At 33.9% G+C, this 18,704-nt stretch overlaps 1 protein-coding gene across 1 annotated transcript; it reads right to left on the reverse strand.

Annotated features, from left to right (window-relative positions):
• Positions 1-17,861: 17,861 nt before the first annotated feature.
• LOC111392933 (probable disease resistance RPP8-like protein 2) lies at positions 17,862-18,698 on the reverse strand. Its single transcript, XM_023018344.1, has one exon. It carries the CDS (start codon positions 18,222-18,224, stop codon positions 17,862-17,864), a length of 363 nt encoding a protein of 120 aa, XP_022874112.1. The 5' UTR covers positions 18,225-18,698.
• Positions 18,699-18,704: the final 6 nt, after the last annotated feature.

Here is an 18,704-nt window from a genome sequence, read left to right on the forward strand (position 1 = left end):
TTTCACTTAATAAACAAAATATACAATAAATTAGGCCTAGTTAATCAAAAAGAACTATTAAATGTCTATATTTTTATGTCTAAATAAATATATAAAATATCTTTATTAGACATGGTAGCCCATTGTCAATTTTTAAACTCTTAATTTCTTGCCAGTTTGATTCTTAATCAAAATTTTCCACTTTTACAAGTATTTAAAGCCAAATTATTACGTTTTAACAAATAAATCCATATTTTCCCAAAAAATTTTGCTAGCCCACAGTGGATAGTCAAGTGTCTGTCTTGTAGAATGAACAACATAAAATTTCACTCTCTTGTGCATACCAAATTGTGTTCACAAAAACTCAATTTCCCATCATAACTTTTACCAAAACCTCCCTGAGAATTTAGAACCCTTATTTTGGTATTTTTTATGCCTGATAATATAATTTAATAATTTTCCTTGACCTTCTGCGGCCTACGAAACTATTTTTGAAAGCTGATTAAGAATTAGCTCTCATTCGGTTGCAATTTTTCACCCCAAAAATTAATTTTTTGACCGTTATTTCACTATTTCAACCTTCATTTTTAACTTCTTTACTCACATGTGGGACCCACTTCTCTCTAATGATCAAAAAATCAATTCTTATAATCACTACCGAACATGCCCTTAGTCTGATTTCTTACACTTAAATTTTGAGAAATAAAATATATATTGACAATTCTAAGCTGATGCAGACAATATAATGGAAACGAGCTATAATGGTCTCATTCTTTCATAATTATCAATTATATTTAGGATTTTCTTAACAAATGTTTTATAACATATGCAGAAGATGATTCGTTGAAGAATAATATATAGCATGAAGTATCGTAATGTTGCGAGGGCATACCATTGACTATAGTTGTAGTCAGAGAAGTTTTAGCTGCAAAGTGTACATGACATGAATGGTAGAGAGTGCTTCGAGATATCAAGTTATTAATCGAAAGAGGCCTATCAGTTGAACAAATTATTGGATTTATGACCCAAATTAGTAAAAACATTATTTCCTTATTTTCACGTGGAAAATATTGTTTCCTTATCTTCACGTGATTTTATTGGAAATATATTATTCCTTATTACATATTATTTCCATTTTTATAATATGGTATATACTTATAAATAGTGGCCTCTTCTTTCAGTTTAGTTCAAACAAAAATTGCTGTGTTGTATTTTCTCTCCATAGTGTTATATTACAGCATCGTTTCCTTTGCTTAACTCTTTTTTTATTTCTTTACTTTAAATCTTGTTTTATCTTTGTGATTAACAATTGGTATCAGAGTTAGGCCGCAAGTTCTTTGTGATTTGATTGAGATTTTTTAGAGATGGCTACAATGAAATATGATATTCCGCTGTTGGATCGCAATACAAGATTTTCTCTATGGCAAGTAAAGATAAGGGCTATTCTGGCGTAGTTGGATTTGGACGATACATTGTTGGGCTTTGAGAAGATGACAGCTAATTGGAAAACGGAAGGATCGAAAGGCTTTATCTCAAGTTCATCTTCATTTATCCAATAATATTCTACAGGACGTCTTGAAGGAGAAAACAACGACTGCTTTGTAGTTGAAACTGGAACAGTTATATAGGACTAAAAGTCTCACTAGCAAATTGGCTCTAAAGTAAAAGTTGTATTCTCATCGCATAGTGAAAAGAGGGTCACTCGAAGACCACATTGCTATGTTCAAGGAAAGAGCTGCAGATTTACAGATACTAGAGGTTAGGTATGAGGAGGAGGACCTAGCCTTGATCCCATTGTGTTTGCTGCCTGCCTCTTATTCGTCATTTCGGGACATCATCATATACAGTCGTGATACTTTCACCATTGAGGATGTCTATGATGCTCTGTTCTCAAAAGAAAAGATGATGCTTTTGGTTGGAGCTACATCAAGGGATAAGGAAGCTCTGGTATCTCATGGTGATCGATGGAAGGGTATATATAGGACGAATTCAGCAATTTGTATTACTTCTACTGTAGGAGGAAAGGACACGTTAAGAAAGATTGCGATACGTTGTGGGCCAAAGGTAATTTAGCTGTAAATCATAGGAGGCAATCATGCAATTCGAACGAGACTAATATTACTGAAGATTTTTCGGATGGCGGTGATGTGATGTTGACTGTGGTATCTGACGTGGAGTCTAAACCTAACGAAGAGTGGATTCTCGATTCAGAATGTTCGCATCATATGTGTTCCAATCAAAATTTCTTTTAGACATATGAGGCTGTCAAACAAGGTAGAGTTATGATGGAAAACAACCATCTTGTTGTGTTACTGGAATCGATCGAGTTAGATTAAGCTTGCAAGACGGGACGATCAAAATAATTGATCAAGTTCGACATGTTCCAGACCTAAAAAAGAATCTCATCTCGTTGAGTACCTTGGATGCAAAAGGGTTTCTCTAGTGAAGGTGGAGTCTTGAAGGTCCGAAGGGGTGTCCGAGTTATATTGGATTGACGGAAGAAGTCACGGTTGTACATCTTGTAGGAAAGCATAGAACCAGTTAAGAAACATCTAGACAAGTTTATTACCATGGTGGATATCCATTTTAGTATAGTACCTCTTGTGACAGGCTCTAGATCGGGTCAAAACATTGCTCAGAGGAGTATAGGTGATTTTGATTTGCCATCAATTTCAATGGATACACTGTGCTCAGTTGCTAGGGTTGATCTCATGGAGCATAGGTACAGTCGTGTCAGTAATGTCTATAATGCTTTCAGGATCGTTGAAGGTGACAATTTTAGTAAGGGGTTTGGTACAATACCTTTTGTGACGGGCTCTGGGTCGATTTAAAACATTGCTCAGAGAAGCATTGGTGATTCCGATTTACCACCAATTTCAACGGATATGCTATGTTCAGTTGCTAGGGTTGGACTCATGGAGCGTAGGTATAGTGGTGTCAGTAATGCTTTCAAGATCGTTGAAGGTGACAGTTCTAGCAAAAGGCATTCTGATCAGGCATTTGGTGTGATTTCTACTACAGGGTGTGCTTCGACCTTATTTAGTCAACCGTAATTCCTTGGTGGAATTTTGGGAACTCAAGAGTTGGATTTTGGTGTCGTTGGTAGACGTCGGGCAGATGAAGATATTTTTTTTGTGGTGGAGAGTTTTGGTTACTATTTTGAAGAGTTTGGTTATTTCGATGCAATTGGACATTTTTCCACGTAGAGAAATTTTGGAGCTTCGTTTGTTGCACCAAAATTTGGGTCAAGGTGGAGATTGTTAGGTTTATGACCCAAATTAGAAAAAAAAAATTGTTTCCTTATTTTTCAAGAAGAAAATAATGTTTCTTTATCTTCACGTGATTTTATTGGAAATATATTATTTCCTTATTCCATATTATTTCCATCTTTATGGTATGGTATGTACTTATAAATAGCAGCATCTTCTTTCAGTTTAGTTCAAGCAAAAATTTCTATGTTATAATTTTCACTCCATATTGTTATAATAAAACATCGTTTCTTCTGCTTAACTCTCTTTGATTTTTTTACTTTAAATCTTGTTTCATTTTTGTGATCTTGTTACATATTTCATACAACATCATTAATCTCAATCATTGCATCGCCTTCGAAATCAACACAAATCAAATCGTAAAAATTGGCAACTATAATTTTTGATGATTTACCATATCATTGAAACCATGTTTTCTTTATTTGGGCTTGTACCAAAAGGTTTGAAGATAGAAGTGGAGCACTTGTATCTTCTATGGATGGCTGAAGGCATTCTATCATGAGATGATTGTCAAGAAAATGAAATGACGATGGATTTAGCATAAAGATATTTGAGATATTTGGTACGAAGTAAAATGGTTGAGGTCAAAGAAAAAGAAACTGCATCTTTGAGAAAATACAAGTCTTGTTGGGTTCATGAGCATATGAAAGATCATTGCTTAATGAAAAGAAAAGAATATTTCTTTAAGGTTCTAGATTTTGGGCTCAAACCTCAGAGAAGAGAAGATTCCGATTCATCGTCAACTAGTATTCCTAAACATTGTATGGCTTTACATTTACATTCCGATTCCTCCTCATCGACTAGTAATTTTGTTGATCAAATCAGAAATGAAAAGGTTGACCATCTTGAGTCTCTCTTACCCTTGAATCCACAGAATTCTCAGGCGAAGTTGGAATGGCCTCGAAGAATGTTTAATCTGAAGAGGTACAGAATGCTGAGGATTCTAACTTTTGAACGGGTTGACTTTCATAAGAGAGGTCTACCTTGCAAAATGACATGGCTAATCTTTCTTATGTATCTGCGTTTTAATATATTCTGAGGGTGTTGCCATCATCAATAGGTAACTTGTCGTTCTTGGAGATTCTTGATCTATGAGTTTCAGGTCAAGTAATTATTCCAAATGTCTTGAGGAAAATGTTAAAACTTGTATATCTGCATCTTCTACTCGAGTTTTAGACGCCGAATAATGATAAACTGTGTTTGGTCAGTTTGAAAGAACTTGAGATACTTGAAAACTTTGACACTACAGTGTGTAATGTTGTTGATCTTTTCTAAATGACAAATCTTCGACACTTGTCTATGACTGTTAAAGAGATTTTTGGGGATCTTGAGGAGATTGTCCACCAGTTGGATGTGACTTCTGTGCATGCATGTATCTTCTGTCTTTCCATTAAGATCAAAAACTTTAATTGTTGTACAGAAGAATGGCATTCTGTTTTTTAGAAAAGTACTCGAGTGTAAGATATTTAACACCTTGCATATGGGTGGGCATCTTGTGCAGCTACCACTGCATTATAAAATCATTCGAAGCCTGACTGAGATGGTCATGATAGGCTCTGGACTTAAGGAAGACCCTATGGAAACTTTGGACAAGCTCCCAAAATTGCAGGTACTAATATTGCAAGACAACGCATTTGTCGGAGAGAAAATGATATGCGTAAAATCTGGTTTCAAGAAACTCAACTAATTAGAGCTCTAGTCTTTGAGTTTCGTAGAGATGTGGGAGGTCGAGGAAGGATCCATGCCCATGCTTTCCATTCTAGAAGTTAGAAACTACATGGAATTGCGAATTCCACTGTAGCATGAATTAAGGAATCAATTTCCTCTAATCAAATTTGAAAATGACAATTAGTTATATCCATAGATGGATTGAAGTTGAAAAAATCAGGATCAAGTAGTTTCTTAGCTATCATTTTCTGTCAATCTATATTTTTCCATCTTATATTGCATATTTAGGATAATAACAAAATTTGCTGCTTCGTCTGATCTCCCTTTATCTGTCTCCACCCTCATTCTGGAAAATAAAATCTGAATATTGTTTAAAACAAGCATAGTGATTTTATGTTCCCTTTTAGACTGATAATACTTATATATACAAATAAAATGCTAAAAGTTATTGTTGAATCATATATATAATGTTTTTCTAGTTTTCTATTATATTGGTTTTGCATGTAGAATAATCGAAAAGTTGTTTACCAAACATTTTTTTGTATTTTTTCTTATCTCATATGTTCTTCATTTTCCCTGAGTTAAAAGACAGCCGAACTTAAGAAAATGTATATTGATTTTTTGATACAATTTACAGCAAGCTCAATACAATATTTACATACATACTTGGAGTGATGAGCAAGAAAGAAAAAGAATCTTAGTTTGTGCAATACACGTGAGAATCTTATACGGTTACAACAAATAACTAAGGTTTTTACAATTGCACAGTCTCAGCTTATAGTGCAAATGTTCATTCTAAAGAAATGTTGAGTCAATCAGTTGGATAATTGTTTAACTTCCAACATCCTCCCTCAAGCTAGAGTTTACTGCTTTACTTCAAGCTTGTCTTTAAGGAACAAAAACCTGGTTTGTACAAGTGGTTTAGTTAACAAATTTTCAATTTGATCTAATGATGGAACTTATTGTATGCTTAACTTCTTTTTGAGGACTCTATCTCTAACAAAGAGTATGTCAAGCTCAATATGCTTTGTTCGTGCATGATAGACATGATTTGAGGCCAGGGCACTAGTATAGTGATTATAACACCATAGTTTAGGAGCTGATCCAGGATGCAATTTAATTTCCTTAAGTAGTGATTCGATCCAAACTATCTCAGTAGTTGTATGTGCTAGAGCTCGGTATTCTGACTCAGTACTAGACCTAGCTAAAACTTGCTGCTTCTTGGATGACCAAGCCGTTAACATATCTCCTAAATAAATGCAATAGCCTACTGTTGATCTTCTGTCATTACCCAGTTAGCATCAGCAAAGCCAGTAATGTGTATTCTATCACTTCTTTAAATCCATAAGCTTTGTTCGATGGTCCCTTTTAGATACCTGAAAATTCTTTTTACTACCTTCCAATGTACATGTGAAGGTTACTACAGAAATTGGCTCACTTTAAAGTTATATCAGGCCTTGTATGAGCAAGATAATGAAATCTGCCTATTGCATTTCTGTACGAAGAAGGATTTGTCATTTTTTCACCTTCACTTTTTGAAATGTACTTGCCAACTGACATAGGCATTGCATAGGGTCTAAGGTTCTCAAAACTGAACTTTTTTAGCAAGTGAGTGAGACTGGTGACCGATTCATGCCTTCTAACCTCAATTCCCAAAAACTGATGTAGCTCTCACGTATCTTTTAGTGCAAACAGTGTGTTCATATTATAAATAAAACTCTGCAAAAGTTTATGATCATTTCCTATGATCACTATATCGTCAACATATACCAAGGCAAAGATGACTTGTTTCTGGTTCATGTAAAAGAATAAGGAATTGTCTAATAAACCTCCATTCTAGAAGTGTCTTCTTCAGTTTTTCATACCATGCTCTAGGTTCTTGCTTGAGCCCATAAAGAGCTTTCTCAAGCTTGCACACAAACGTGGGATTCCTCATGTCAATGAAGCCTTGAAGCTAGCCTATGTAAACTTCATCTTTTAGCTTTCCATTTAGAAAAGCATTGTTTATATCAACCTGCCTGATGCTCCATCCTTTGAAACTGTCAATGCTAGGATTATTCTTAGAGTCGAGCCCTGATTACTAGACTAAAGGTCTTATAGAAGTCGACACCTGGGGTTTGCAAAAAATCCTTTGCAACTAGTCTAGCTTTGTATTTCAGTATCTTCCCTTCAGTATTGTGTTTGGTTCTGAAAACCCACTTGTTTCCTATCACCTTTTGATTTGGCAATGGTGGTACTAGTTTCCAAGTTCTATTTCTCATCAATGCTGTGTACTCTTCCTCCATAGCTCTTCTCTAATTTTCGCTTGATATTGCTTCAAATACATTGTTTGGCTCTTGTCTTAATTGATGTTCTTTGCATTGGGCCAAGTAGACTTTTGGCTTGAAAATGTCAGCTTTACTTCTAGTAGTCATGGGATGTCCAACAATTTGTTTGTCCAATTCCATTATCCTTTGATTTGGATCATCAAATATTTCATCATGTTTCAATTGATCATCTTCTGTTCTTTCTTGACATTCACCTAGGGTGTCCTCATTATATGTATCAGGACATTCATCAACTTTGTCATTGTATTAGACCCTTCAGGTTGACCAATAATATGAGGTGTTGCTACAAGAGTTGTGTCAGGATAAACTGCATCTTTTGAGTAAATTGGGTCATAATATAAGGATGTAAAGAAAGGTAGGTATTAGATTATGAGTTCAGAGTTCTAGGCCTTCTCTGTTTTGTTGAGAAAGCTAGATTTGAAGGAAAATTCATTTTCATTGAAGACCACATGTCTAGAAGTATAAATTCTACCTGTGGGACTGAGGCATTTGTACCCTTTATGTGAATTGCTAAACCTAAGAAACACATACTTTGTTGAATGAAAGCTGAATTTATGTTTTTGATAAGGTCTGAGGCAAGGGAAACATGCACAACCAAAAACCTTGAATGATTTATATTCAACCTTTTCATTGAATAGAAATTGGAAGTGTGATATCATCTTTAGAACTGGTTTTGATAGTTTATTGATCTAGTAGGTGGCTATATGAAAAGATTCCCACAAATATTTTAATGGCATGCTAGCTTTGGCAAGGAGTGTTAGGCCAGTCTTTGTTACAAGTTTGTGCTTTCTTTCAGCTCTGTCGTTTTGAGCTGATGTATAAGGACAAGAAATTCTTATACCAATTCCAAATGGTAAGGCTAACTCAGTAAAAGCTCTAAACTCACCTCCCCATTCTGATTGAAGGACTTTTATTTTCCTATCAAGTTTGTTTTCAACTAAGGCTGTCAGTGTATTTTATTTGTTTCTCATGGGGTATATCCTATTGTCATCAATGAAAATGATGTAGTACTTAAAACCACAAGTAGAGTTAAGAGGTGCAGGGCCCCAAACGCCTGTGTGAACTAGATCAAAATGAGCTGAGGCTTGTGAGTCAAATAAGTTAAATGGTAGAAGATGTGATTTTCCAAACTGGCAAGCATCACAGGAATGATTAATTTCATTGGCATGAATATTTTTATTACAAGATTTGAGCACTTTCGACATTACATGGTTAGTAGGATGTCCAAGTCTCATGTGCCATAATTTAAAACTAAGCTTAGATTTTCTAGCACATCTGGTGATATCAGAAACTTTGGATTTAGCTACAAAAGTTGAGAAGTTTGATTTGTTTAGATGGGCTGACACTAGATAGGAAGAATTTTTGCCTTGATCAATTTGATAAAGTCCATCCTTAATCTTCCCTTGGAAGAACACCTCCTTCGTTTGTTTGTCCTTGACAACACAAAAATCAGAATGAAACTCCATAAAAACATTGTTATCAGAAGTCAATTGTGAGACACTAATCAAGTTTTTCTTAATTGATGGAACCAGTAATGTATAATTTGGAATCAATGACTTGTAATTTAGTGCATTCAAGCATTTTGTATCAATGTGTGAGAAATGAATCTTATTTCCATTTCCAACGTGAGACTTTCCTTACCACCATACTCACGTGCTTTAGTCAGACTTCCTTTTCTCAGCAGTGATATGGTTACTAGCTCCTGAATCTACATATCAGGCAGGTTTAGCAATGGTACTTGGCAATTCTACAAAGGCAATTGGTCCTGGTGGATTGTTTTGGTACTGCTGATCAGGCTGGGTACCCATGTATCTTTCATCATAATGATTGGAACACCTTTCTGCTGAGTGATTGTTCATTCCACATATTTGACATGGACATTTACTACATGTATGTCTGCCTCCTCTTCCTCTTTCTCTATAGTTGCTGCTTCTACTACTAAAACTGGATCTTCTTCACCTCTTCATATTTGGTTTGTGTACAAGGTTTGAATCAGATTTACTGAAGCCATATTGTTCTTCACAGAATTGAGATGTTCAATTCTGCTTTCATAGCTCATAAGTGTGGACTGCAACTCGTGCCATGTGATGGTCTCTCTATTGTTGATCTGTACAACAATAGGAGTATAATGCTCATCCAAGCCAACTAACACTTGAGCTACCAGATCATTATGAGGAGTTTGTCAGCAATTTCAAGATTGTCTCCTAACTGCTTAATTGTATTGAGATATTGATCAATGCTCATTGACCCTTTCTTTATTCTCTGGATTTCACCAACAACGAAGGTTACTCTTGACTTGTTCATAACTCCAAAGCTTTCTTGGACTGCATTCCATAGATCACAGGAGTTTGAAGAACCCATTACTCTCATAGTGATTTCAGGTGTCATCGATGAATATAGCCAACCCATCAGTAGTTGATCAATAGTCATCAACCTTCCATATTCAACGTTTGGTGTTAATTCAACAGTCTCACTAGACACTAGTAGAACCTATGGTTTGTGTTCCCACAAATTTTGATAGGCATTTCCTTGTTCCTAAAATGAAAACTTCAAGGTTGTGACCCTTAATGTGGGCATAACTATGTTCTTCCACAACAGGAAATTGTTTCTATCAAGCTTCACAGGTGGAATTTGGGCGAGGCTTATCCCAAAGGAGGACATTTGATTTTCTCCCAACGATGGAGGCATTAGTGTGCTGGAGGCTGGTTGAGCTGATTGCACATTGTCATTTGATCCGATGTTAGCCATTTTATTACTCTGATACTATCTTAAAAAACAGCTAAACCTCAGAAAATGAATATTGATTTTTTGATACAATTTATAGTAAGCTCAATACAATATTTATATACACACTTGGAATGCTAAGCAAGAAAGAGAAAGAATCTTAGCTTGTGCAACACACGTGAGAATCAAATATGGTTACAACAAGTAACTAAGGTCCCTACAATTGCACACTTTCAGCTCATAGTGCACATGTTCACTCTAAAGAAATGCCGAGGCAATCAGTTGCATAATTGTTTATATCTTCCAACACCTTGCTGCTTTATACTACAGAATAATGTCAAAATATTTTTGAAACTTTTATTCTTATAAATTTTGATTCCCAGTATTGTGAATGCTTGTAGGAACTTGATGTAATATTCCGACATTTCGTAGAATAAAATTTAAATCATGTATGTTATAATTTAATATTTTGAAAGTTTAGGGACTAAAGTGTATATAAAGTAAATTTTAATATAATTTAGGCTGAAATGTAGATATTGACGGAGTAACAATAATTATATAAATATTGGTCTCGTTGGAAATCTCGTATTTAATCATGCATTTTAGGTTCGAGAAAAAGTTAATTTGGATTAGCGAAAATTAAGTTATTGAGGTCGAAAGATGTAGCTGTAAATTATATTTTAATTGTGTTGTTTAATGAATTAAAGACTTAATGAGGGAGACATGTGAAAAGAGAGTGGCTTTTGGTAGGATTTAATTGATTAAATAATAATTTTATAATAAAAAATGGAGAGAGAAAGAGAAGGATATGGGAGGGTGTGAGTGGTGGTTGAGAACTTTATCTCACTAGAACTTTGAATTTAGGGATGCTCCACGTGTACGGTAATGCATGGCTTTTGGGTGACAAAACTCAGTCAAATATCTTTGATTCAAAATATCTGTTTCCCTATTTTATCCATAACCATATCCCACTTTTACACGTTTCTTCCATAATACACAGACTTCGGAATTTAGGGTGCAACTGTCTATGTATATGGAATCCACCACACGAAATAGACACACAAAAATATACGTGCATTGCTCACAATGATAGTAGAGGCAGAAACAAAAATGAAGGAAAGAAGGGAACGCGATTTTTGTTTTATCTTTGAAAAATTAAAGCAGTTTAACAAGGTATGATATAAGGTGCAATATTTTTTTTATGTCCCGTTTAATTATTTTTTTTCACATGTTGACGAATTTTATACTCATGAAAGTTAAAGTTATGATATCAATGCTATGATATGAATGATATGGTCATTCCGGTACAATGAAATGAAATGAAATGTCATGATGTGAGCTCTTACCGGATTTTAAAGTTATGTGACGGTATGACATTCTAACACATGTTTTAAAATTATTATTCGGGATCGCACCATTAAAATGTTATATCCTACTGAGTATTCCCATGTACTCATCATTTTCCCTACACCTCACAGGTTAGATCGGGTCGTGACGGAGCGTGGTGGTTCGATAGCGTAGTGGTGCCTTGTTTTCGCCGGATAAAGATTTAAGTATCATGTAATTTTTATTTATTTCAAGTATTACAATAGACATTTAGTTACAAATAAATTTTCATACATGCTTAATTGCTGATGAATATATGTAATCTGCATTTTAAATAAATTTTGAATTAAAGATTTTTTTTTTTTTACCGATTTAGTCGTTAGAAAGTAACTGGACATGTATTACTATTTAGTTTATGTCAAAGATGATGTTAAATTACTTATATTCTGACTTTTGAGGGCATGCACTACACGCTGAAGGAAGCGAAAATATATTGCATGTGAGTCATTTAATTTCTAGTGATATGTTATGCCTTGTGTCTCTGTACGATGGAAGAGAAAAGGGAAAGAAATTACATTGATTACTGCATAGGTATAAGTTCATATATAAATAAAATATTGCATGCTATGTTTGTACTTTTCTATGATTTTCCCCGAATTGATGGAAACCTAGGGTCAAGACAATGATGTCCCTGCCACTCCACACCTTCATTTGTCTCCCTTGGGTGTCCTATACGTCAATTTTGGAGATTTTAAAGATGGGTGATTGTTTGACAGTTCCATGCATACTTAATTAATGAAATTCATTATAATGATATTAAATTAGGGAAGTTTAATGCCATGTTCTACTCACTGAAGGAAAAGAAAATGAACTATTATGCTTATTTCCTTATCTTAAAAAAGGTACAGAAATTGGTTAATAATATTTGCGCATATTTAAATTGTTTGATTTTTCTTTAAGTGTTATTTTACATTAGTGGCACAAAAGTTTTATTTTAATTATGTAGAATAAGATGCATGTATTAAGATCTCTTTAGAAAATTGATGAGTCACTGGAAACGTAAGTTGATTTTAGAAGAATTTCTCATCAATTCCTTACTTATGAAAATTTGATAGAAATTGATAATTGTTCCTTTTATCAATTAATTTGTGCATGGTAGTTTTCATGTACTGCATGGTTTTTGTAGAGTAATTTAGTGCTAAAGTTGAATTACGTACATTCTGGACATTGCATGATAATTATACTTTAATTAAAGGATAATATTAACATAAATCCATGTATAAAAAAATATATATATATTTTGGTAGCGATTGAAAACCTTTAAAAAAAAAATTGGGTCGTTACACTTGAGCATTTATCTTTCTGTAAGAATACATTGTTCTAGAAATTACGTGGAAAAGTGTGCATTCCTGTTGAACATGGAGAAGATCTATTACTCTTGAACCCATCGTCCGTTTGTTCTACTATGGGATACATTATATTGGCTACTGCTTATATACATGCACCGGCCCATTGAGGTTCAAGCTCTTGTGATTTCAGCATTATTTTAGATGTTGAAAACAAGCAAGTGATAGATCTAATGTAGACTGCATGCTTGTGTTAGATTATGTACCTACAAATTGGGATGAGGACATTATGCTTGTGGGAGATGGTCCGCCAATGTTGAATGAAAATGTGCTTGCAAAATATTATACTAAACTTGTCAAGTTGAATTAACGAAAAATTTGCGTGGGAGATGCCAATACTGGAGCGAATTTAAAAGTTGGGGATGCAATCCAATTGAAAAGGTTGAAAGGAAAGAATTACCATTGCTCGTGGATTTAGACTGAGAACCAGCCATTCAAATCGAGGAGATATCAATTATTGAAAAAGAGCATAAAGAGGATGAAAGATTAATTACAAAGGGACCAATCGAAGAAGTGGCAATCAAGGAATATGAAATTTATACACATTGTTTCGATTTTATCGATAGTTACACAATTGAATTTGTGATTAAGCTAGAGGAAGAGAAAGAAGTCAACATAGTTGATTTCGAATTGGATGAAATAGGCAAGTCATATCACATTGAATGAGACACTATTACAAACTGGAGAGTCCACGAAGTGTGGAGCAAAGTCAAAAGAAGTAAATTAAGCAAGGCATCAAAAACTTTCTTCTACATTTCATGATTCAATTGGCAAAGTTGATCTAATGACTATAAACAAGAGCTTGAGGCAATCCAATTTTCTTTGCCTTTTATTTATTAGGCTTTTTAGATAATATGATAGTTTAGTTTAGGTTTATTTTAGGTATCAGCATTCATATTCTATTGATTTTTAGGCCTTTGAAGTTATTGTTGGGTTATGAGTTTTGGGCTAAATAATACTTGTTCCAGGTCATTTGATATCTAAATTTGATTTTTCAAGAACAAGATATTGCGAAACACTCAAACCAACATTGACAAAGGGGACAACGTGATTTAAGAGGACAAACTCTTGCACTTCACACTACAGCATTTGCCATCTTCTTTTAAATCCACAGGTATTTTCTTCACTTTCTTCCCCTTCCCTTTATATGCTTATTTTTCTTGAAGACATTAAAAACAATGTCTACTTTAGGTTTGGGGTTGGGAAAACACTGAGTTTTTATTTTTGTATGTTGTTGTGTGCGCTTTATTATTGAAAAAATTGAAAAGTTTTCAAAATTTCAAAAAAATAATAATAATAATAATAAAATCTTGTTTTAGTTGTGGGCTTGTGTAGGTTAGATGCCCTGGCCAGCATTGATGAATTTATTTAAAATTATGTATTAATTTATGAAATGTGAATAAGTTGCATGCTCATATTCATAGTTTTCTATGTGAAATTTGATATTATTTGTGTTCATGAATTAAGTTAGACATTATGATTTGAATGGGTTGATCATATTTTGTTATGTTGAAATAGTGGACCTTAGATACCTAATTCAAACTACTTCATTATACATCGTTTGACTTAATTTAGCGTAGTTTTGAGGATGATTTTACTGTTGTAGGAATATATGGATATGAATAGAAATTACCCATGTGAAAAATCTTCTGTGGATTGTCTAAGATCAATGGGATCAAATTTGGTTAAAGTTTTAAGTCATATGTTGCTTTACTTGGATGAGTGTTTAATGAGAGGTTGCAATAATCAAGGCATAAAAATATATATATTTGGAAACTTCTCTTTGTAACCTTTATGATTCAAGTTATTAAGCATGTAAGGATGTTTGAAACCTGTTGTCCTCAAGTTATCTGATTTGGAAATCATTGACCAAAAGTTCCCTACATGGCTCATTTAGAAAACTTAATAGAGAGATTGCTGCAATAAAAAATAGAAAAAGAATCAGAAAAAGCAAGTGCATGAAACAGAAGACTCACCATATACCTTGGTTAAGCCAGAAACATTTGTTTGAGAAAATTGACTTTTGATAATAGATTATTGGTTAACGCTAAAGTAACAAGGCATTGTAACAGGATTCGAGACAGGTGTCGAGGTGGTACCACCTCGGCCCTTGATCTGATGTTTTGATCAGATCAAAAAATCATATTAAGGGCCCCTGTCGCGCCACCTCGGCCCCTTGTCACCAGCCCTGTCCCCAGCCCTGTTGCTATAGCAGGGCTCTAGATTATTAGCCTAATTGAGTTTTGGAGATTAAATTAATCAAAATAATTGGATAATCCATGTTCGTTGAAGTGTTGACTTACAATTAGTGAAATTTATCTAAACTGGAGAGGTGAGGATAAATATAAAGATTCAACTTTAGATCACACATTGCTAGAGAGTTAAAAGCATAAGTTTAGGGGTGTGTAAATCTTACGAGTGATGAAAGGACAAATTTGACCGCTAAGAGTCAGGAATGATGCAACTTGTGAATTCGTGATATTCTACTTAATTCTTCACATTCATATGCACATCAGTTTTGCATTGAAAAAATGGATATTAATTTTGGTAATGTAACCTTGAAGGTGTTTATAGATTTGATATTATGGTTTCAATCTTGAGGTAAATAGCCATGTTATCGATCCGAAGCTTTTACGTGTTTGCGTCTTTGTTTCAAGTTAGGTGGTTGTTTTGTTCGAGGATAAAAAAATCTTCAAGTTTCTTGTTTGATAAGGGTATTTTATACAATTTTTTGGGGCTTTCAATAACAACATCTTATAATTCTTTTGATGAAATATCGACTAATTCATTGTATATTGTATTTGATAGGTAAAACTCAATGATTTGATGAAGAATTGAAAGAAATAAAGATTCGAGATGAGCAAGGGGTCAATTGGATGAGAAAACAAGTCAAATGAGTGAAGTATGGTCAAAATATTATCATACATCAAGTTCTAACCCAAAAAGTTATGCTCCAAAATTTTAGCTTCATATTGAGATCCATTTTTAGCATAGCAAACATTCGAATTGGAAAAATATTTTGAATCACCTCAAACGAATATTGGGAAAGAAAGTTATTGCAAGCTGCTCGCGACAAGCCTAGGCATGCCCTGGCTATGTCTAGGCGCTCCCTCAGTACAAATATGGAAAGAATCTAGTTTTTCTTAGTTTTTGTTTTGGTAACAATTCAATACAATCTTTTTGGCATCTTTTAAATATCAAATCTCGGTCAAAACGTGGAGTTCCTCTATTCAATTTAAATTTCATCATATTCTACATATTTTAAAGCGAAGAACAAGTCTATATGTCAATTCTAAGTGAATTATACAATGATTTTGAAGATTCATAACCCCATTTCAAGATTTGAACAAAGAACGTGAATTTTTCCTACATCTTTCATCTTTCTAGGTGATTTTTTCCAATTATTTTTGTGCAATTTAATTATAAGAATGTTAGGCTAAATTCTTTCTATATTTGATGAATGATGAACTTTATTAGTTGTTAATTTTGATTCACGAATCATTAGTTTAGTGATTCTCTTGATTTTTGATTGCTTATGCATTCATATTGCATTGTTTGAATGATTGACCACCATTTACATAATTTGTTGTCTATTCGTAGTGTTGAGAGGAATGGGTAAAACAGTGCATATTTAACATAAGGACAACAAGTATTAGGAATAATATTTATGATGAGTGCAATCGTGTCATAAATTTTGAGAATTAGTGCATTTTTTTCATATAATTTTGGATTAGGAATATGATTAGGCCGTGCTAAACATAGGTTTAATATAATCTTGGAAAAGAATATTAAATAATATTGGATTATCTATTTTCATTAACACTAGAAAAAACTCCTCTATATAGGTCGAGGATTGGAAATAGCATTAATAGGAGAATTCAGAAATCTAATACATTCATCTCATATTTTGAGAACAAAACAAAAAAAATAGAGAAAAATAAACCACATTGATGATGATAACATCATGGGTACCGTGAGTGAAATCAACGCCATCAAAGAAAAAATTCTTTATTGGTGCTATGATAAGTGTGCAACAATTCATATATCATATGATAAATCACTCTTCAAGACTTATCACAAGTCGAATGAATGTATTGATTCATGAGTTTAATAGTAGTCATGATTGTCTCGTTCTAAATGAATATCATTTGGATGTCTTAGAAAAGAAAAAATACTGTAGCACTTGTGATTTCCTTCCAAGAAGTTGAAGAACACAAAAGAGTTCAAGTAATGAATTGGATAAGAAAAACACTATATAATGGATTCTAATTGATGATTATATGGATTTATAATTGAAATATATCACCTATTTATAGATTTCAGTTCATAACACATGAAATAGTGACTTTTATTCTTGAAAATTTATTAAAAATCAAATTTGAAAATCAGCCCATAGGCTAATATTTTAGTGCCTGCACATGGGCAAAAATTGCTTTACATTCCAATTTCATTCATTTGGGCCTCGTGGTTTCCCTTGCCCAAATTCCATCCATTTTGAGGCCCAATACCTCATATAATTGTGAACAAATTATAACACTTAAAGTCACCAATTAAAAGACAGCGTACAACATTTTTATTGCAAATCTTTTAAATTATAACACAACAATGGCAAAGGTCTTTACAGTAAAGACATTAATTTATTCAAACTAAAGGACACGGACATTACCGAAACTCTTCCGAATAAATCCAACGAGTTACTAATAATCCTATATGGAATAAGAAACATACAAAAGAATGCTTGACCTGTATCATTCAGGTTCTGGAAAAATACAAAAAATATATATATACACTGAAGCTCCTATAAGAAAATAACTTTTTCTATTATTTGACACGTAAGCCAGTATATCAAAAAACTAGAAAACTATTTTGGTCATATGATTCCAATATAACTTTCAGTAGGTTTTCTGTATATATGAGTATTAGCAGTCAAAAAGTGAAATATAAGTTCAATGTGTTTGGTGCAGACAATCTTAAGATTTTGTTTTATAGATAGAGAGTGGAGACAGATAAAGGGAGACCAGACAAAACAGCAAATTTGTTATTATCTTAAATATGCAAATATGCAATGCAAGCTGAAAAACGATAGATTGAGAGAAACTGATGATTAAGAAACTACCCGGTCCAGATTTTTTCGACTTGAATCCATCTATGGATATAGATAGCTAATTGTCATTCTCAAATGTGATTGGAGGAAAACGATTCCTTAATTCATCCGGTAGAATTCGCAATTTCCCGCAGTTTTTAACTGCTAAAATGGAAAGCACAGGCATGGATCCTTCCTCCACCTCCCACGCCTCTAAGAAACGCAAAGTCAAGAGCTCTAACCGTTTGAGTTTCTTGAAACCAGATTTAACGCATATCATTTTCTCTCCGGCAAATGCGTTGTCTTGCAATACTAGTACCTGCAATTCCGGGAACTTGTCCAAAGTTGCCATAGGGTCTTCCTTAAGTTCAGAGCCTATCAAGACCATCTCAGTCAGGCTTGTAGTGATTTTATCGTGTAGTGGTATCTGTCCAAGATGCATGGATGCAAGGTGTGGAGAATCTTACACTCGAGTAGTTTTCTAAAAACAGAATGCCTTTCTTCTGTATAACATTCAAAGTTTTTGACCTTAATGGAGACAGTTGTATTCTCTGAAGTCATGCCCATGCAACGGACAATCTGCTCAAGATCCCCCAAAATCCCTTCAACAGTCGTAGACAGGTGTCGTAGCCTCTTCATTTTAAAAAGATCAGCAACATTACACATCCCAGTGTCAAAGTTTTGAAGTATCTCAATTTCCTTCAAACTTTTCAAACACAGTTTATCATTATTTGGCGTCTTAAACAAGAGCGGAAGATATAGATAAACAAGTTTTTCCAGTTTCCTCAAGACATTAGGAATGATTATGATTACTTTACTTGAAACTCGTAGATCAAGAGTTTCCAACAATGACAAGCTACCTATTGATGACGGCAAAACCCCCAGAATACATCCTTTGAAACTCAAATACCTAAGGTAGATT

The sequence above is a fragment of the Olea europaea genome, unplaced genomic scaffold, assembly GCF_002742605.1.
Source record: "Olea europaea var. sylvestris unplaced genomic scaffold, O_europaea_v1 scaffold997, whole genome shotgun sequence".
Lineage (NCBI taxonomy): Eukaryota > Viridiplantae > Streptophyta > Magnoliopsida > Lamiales > Oleaceae > Olea > Olea europaea.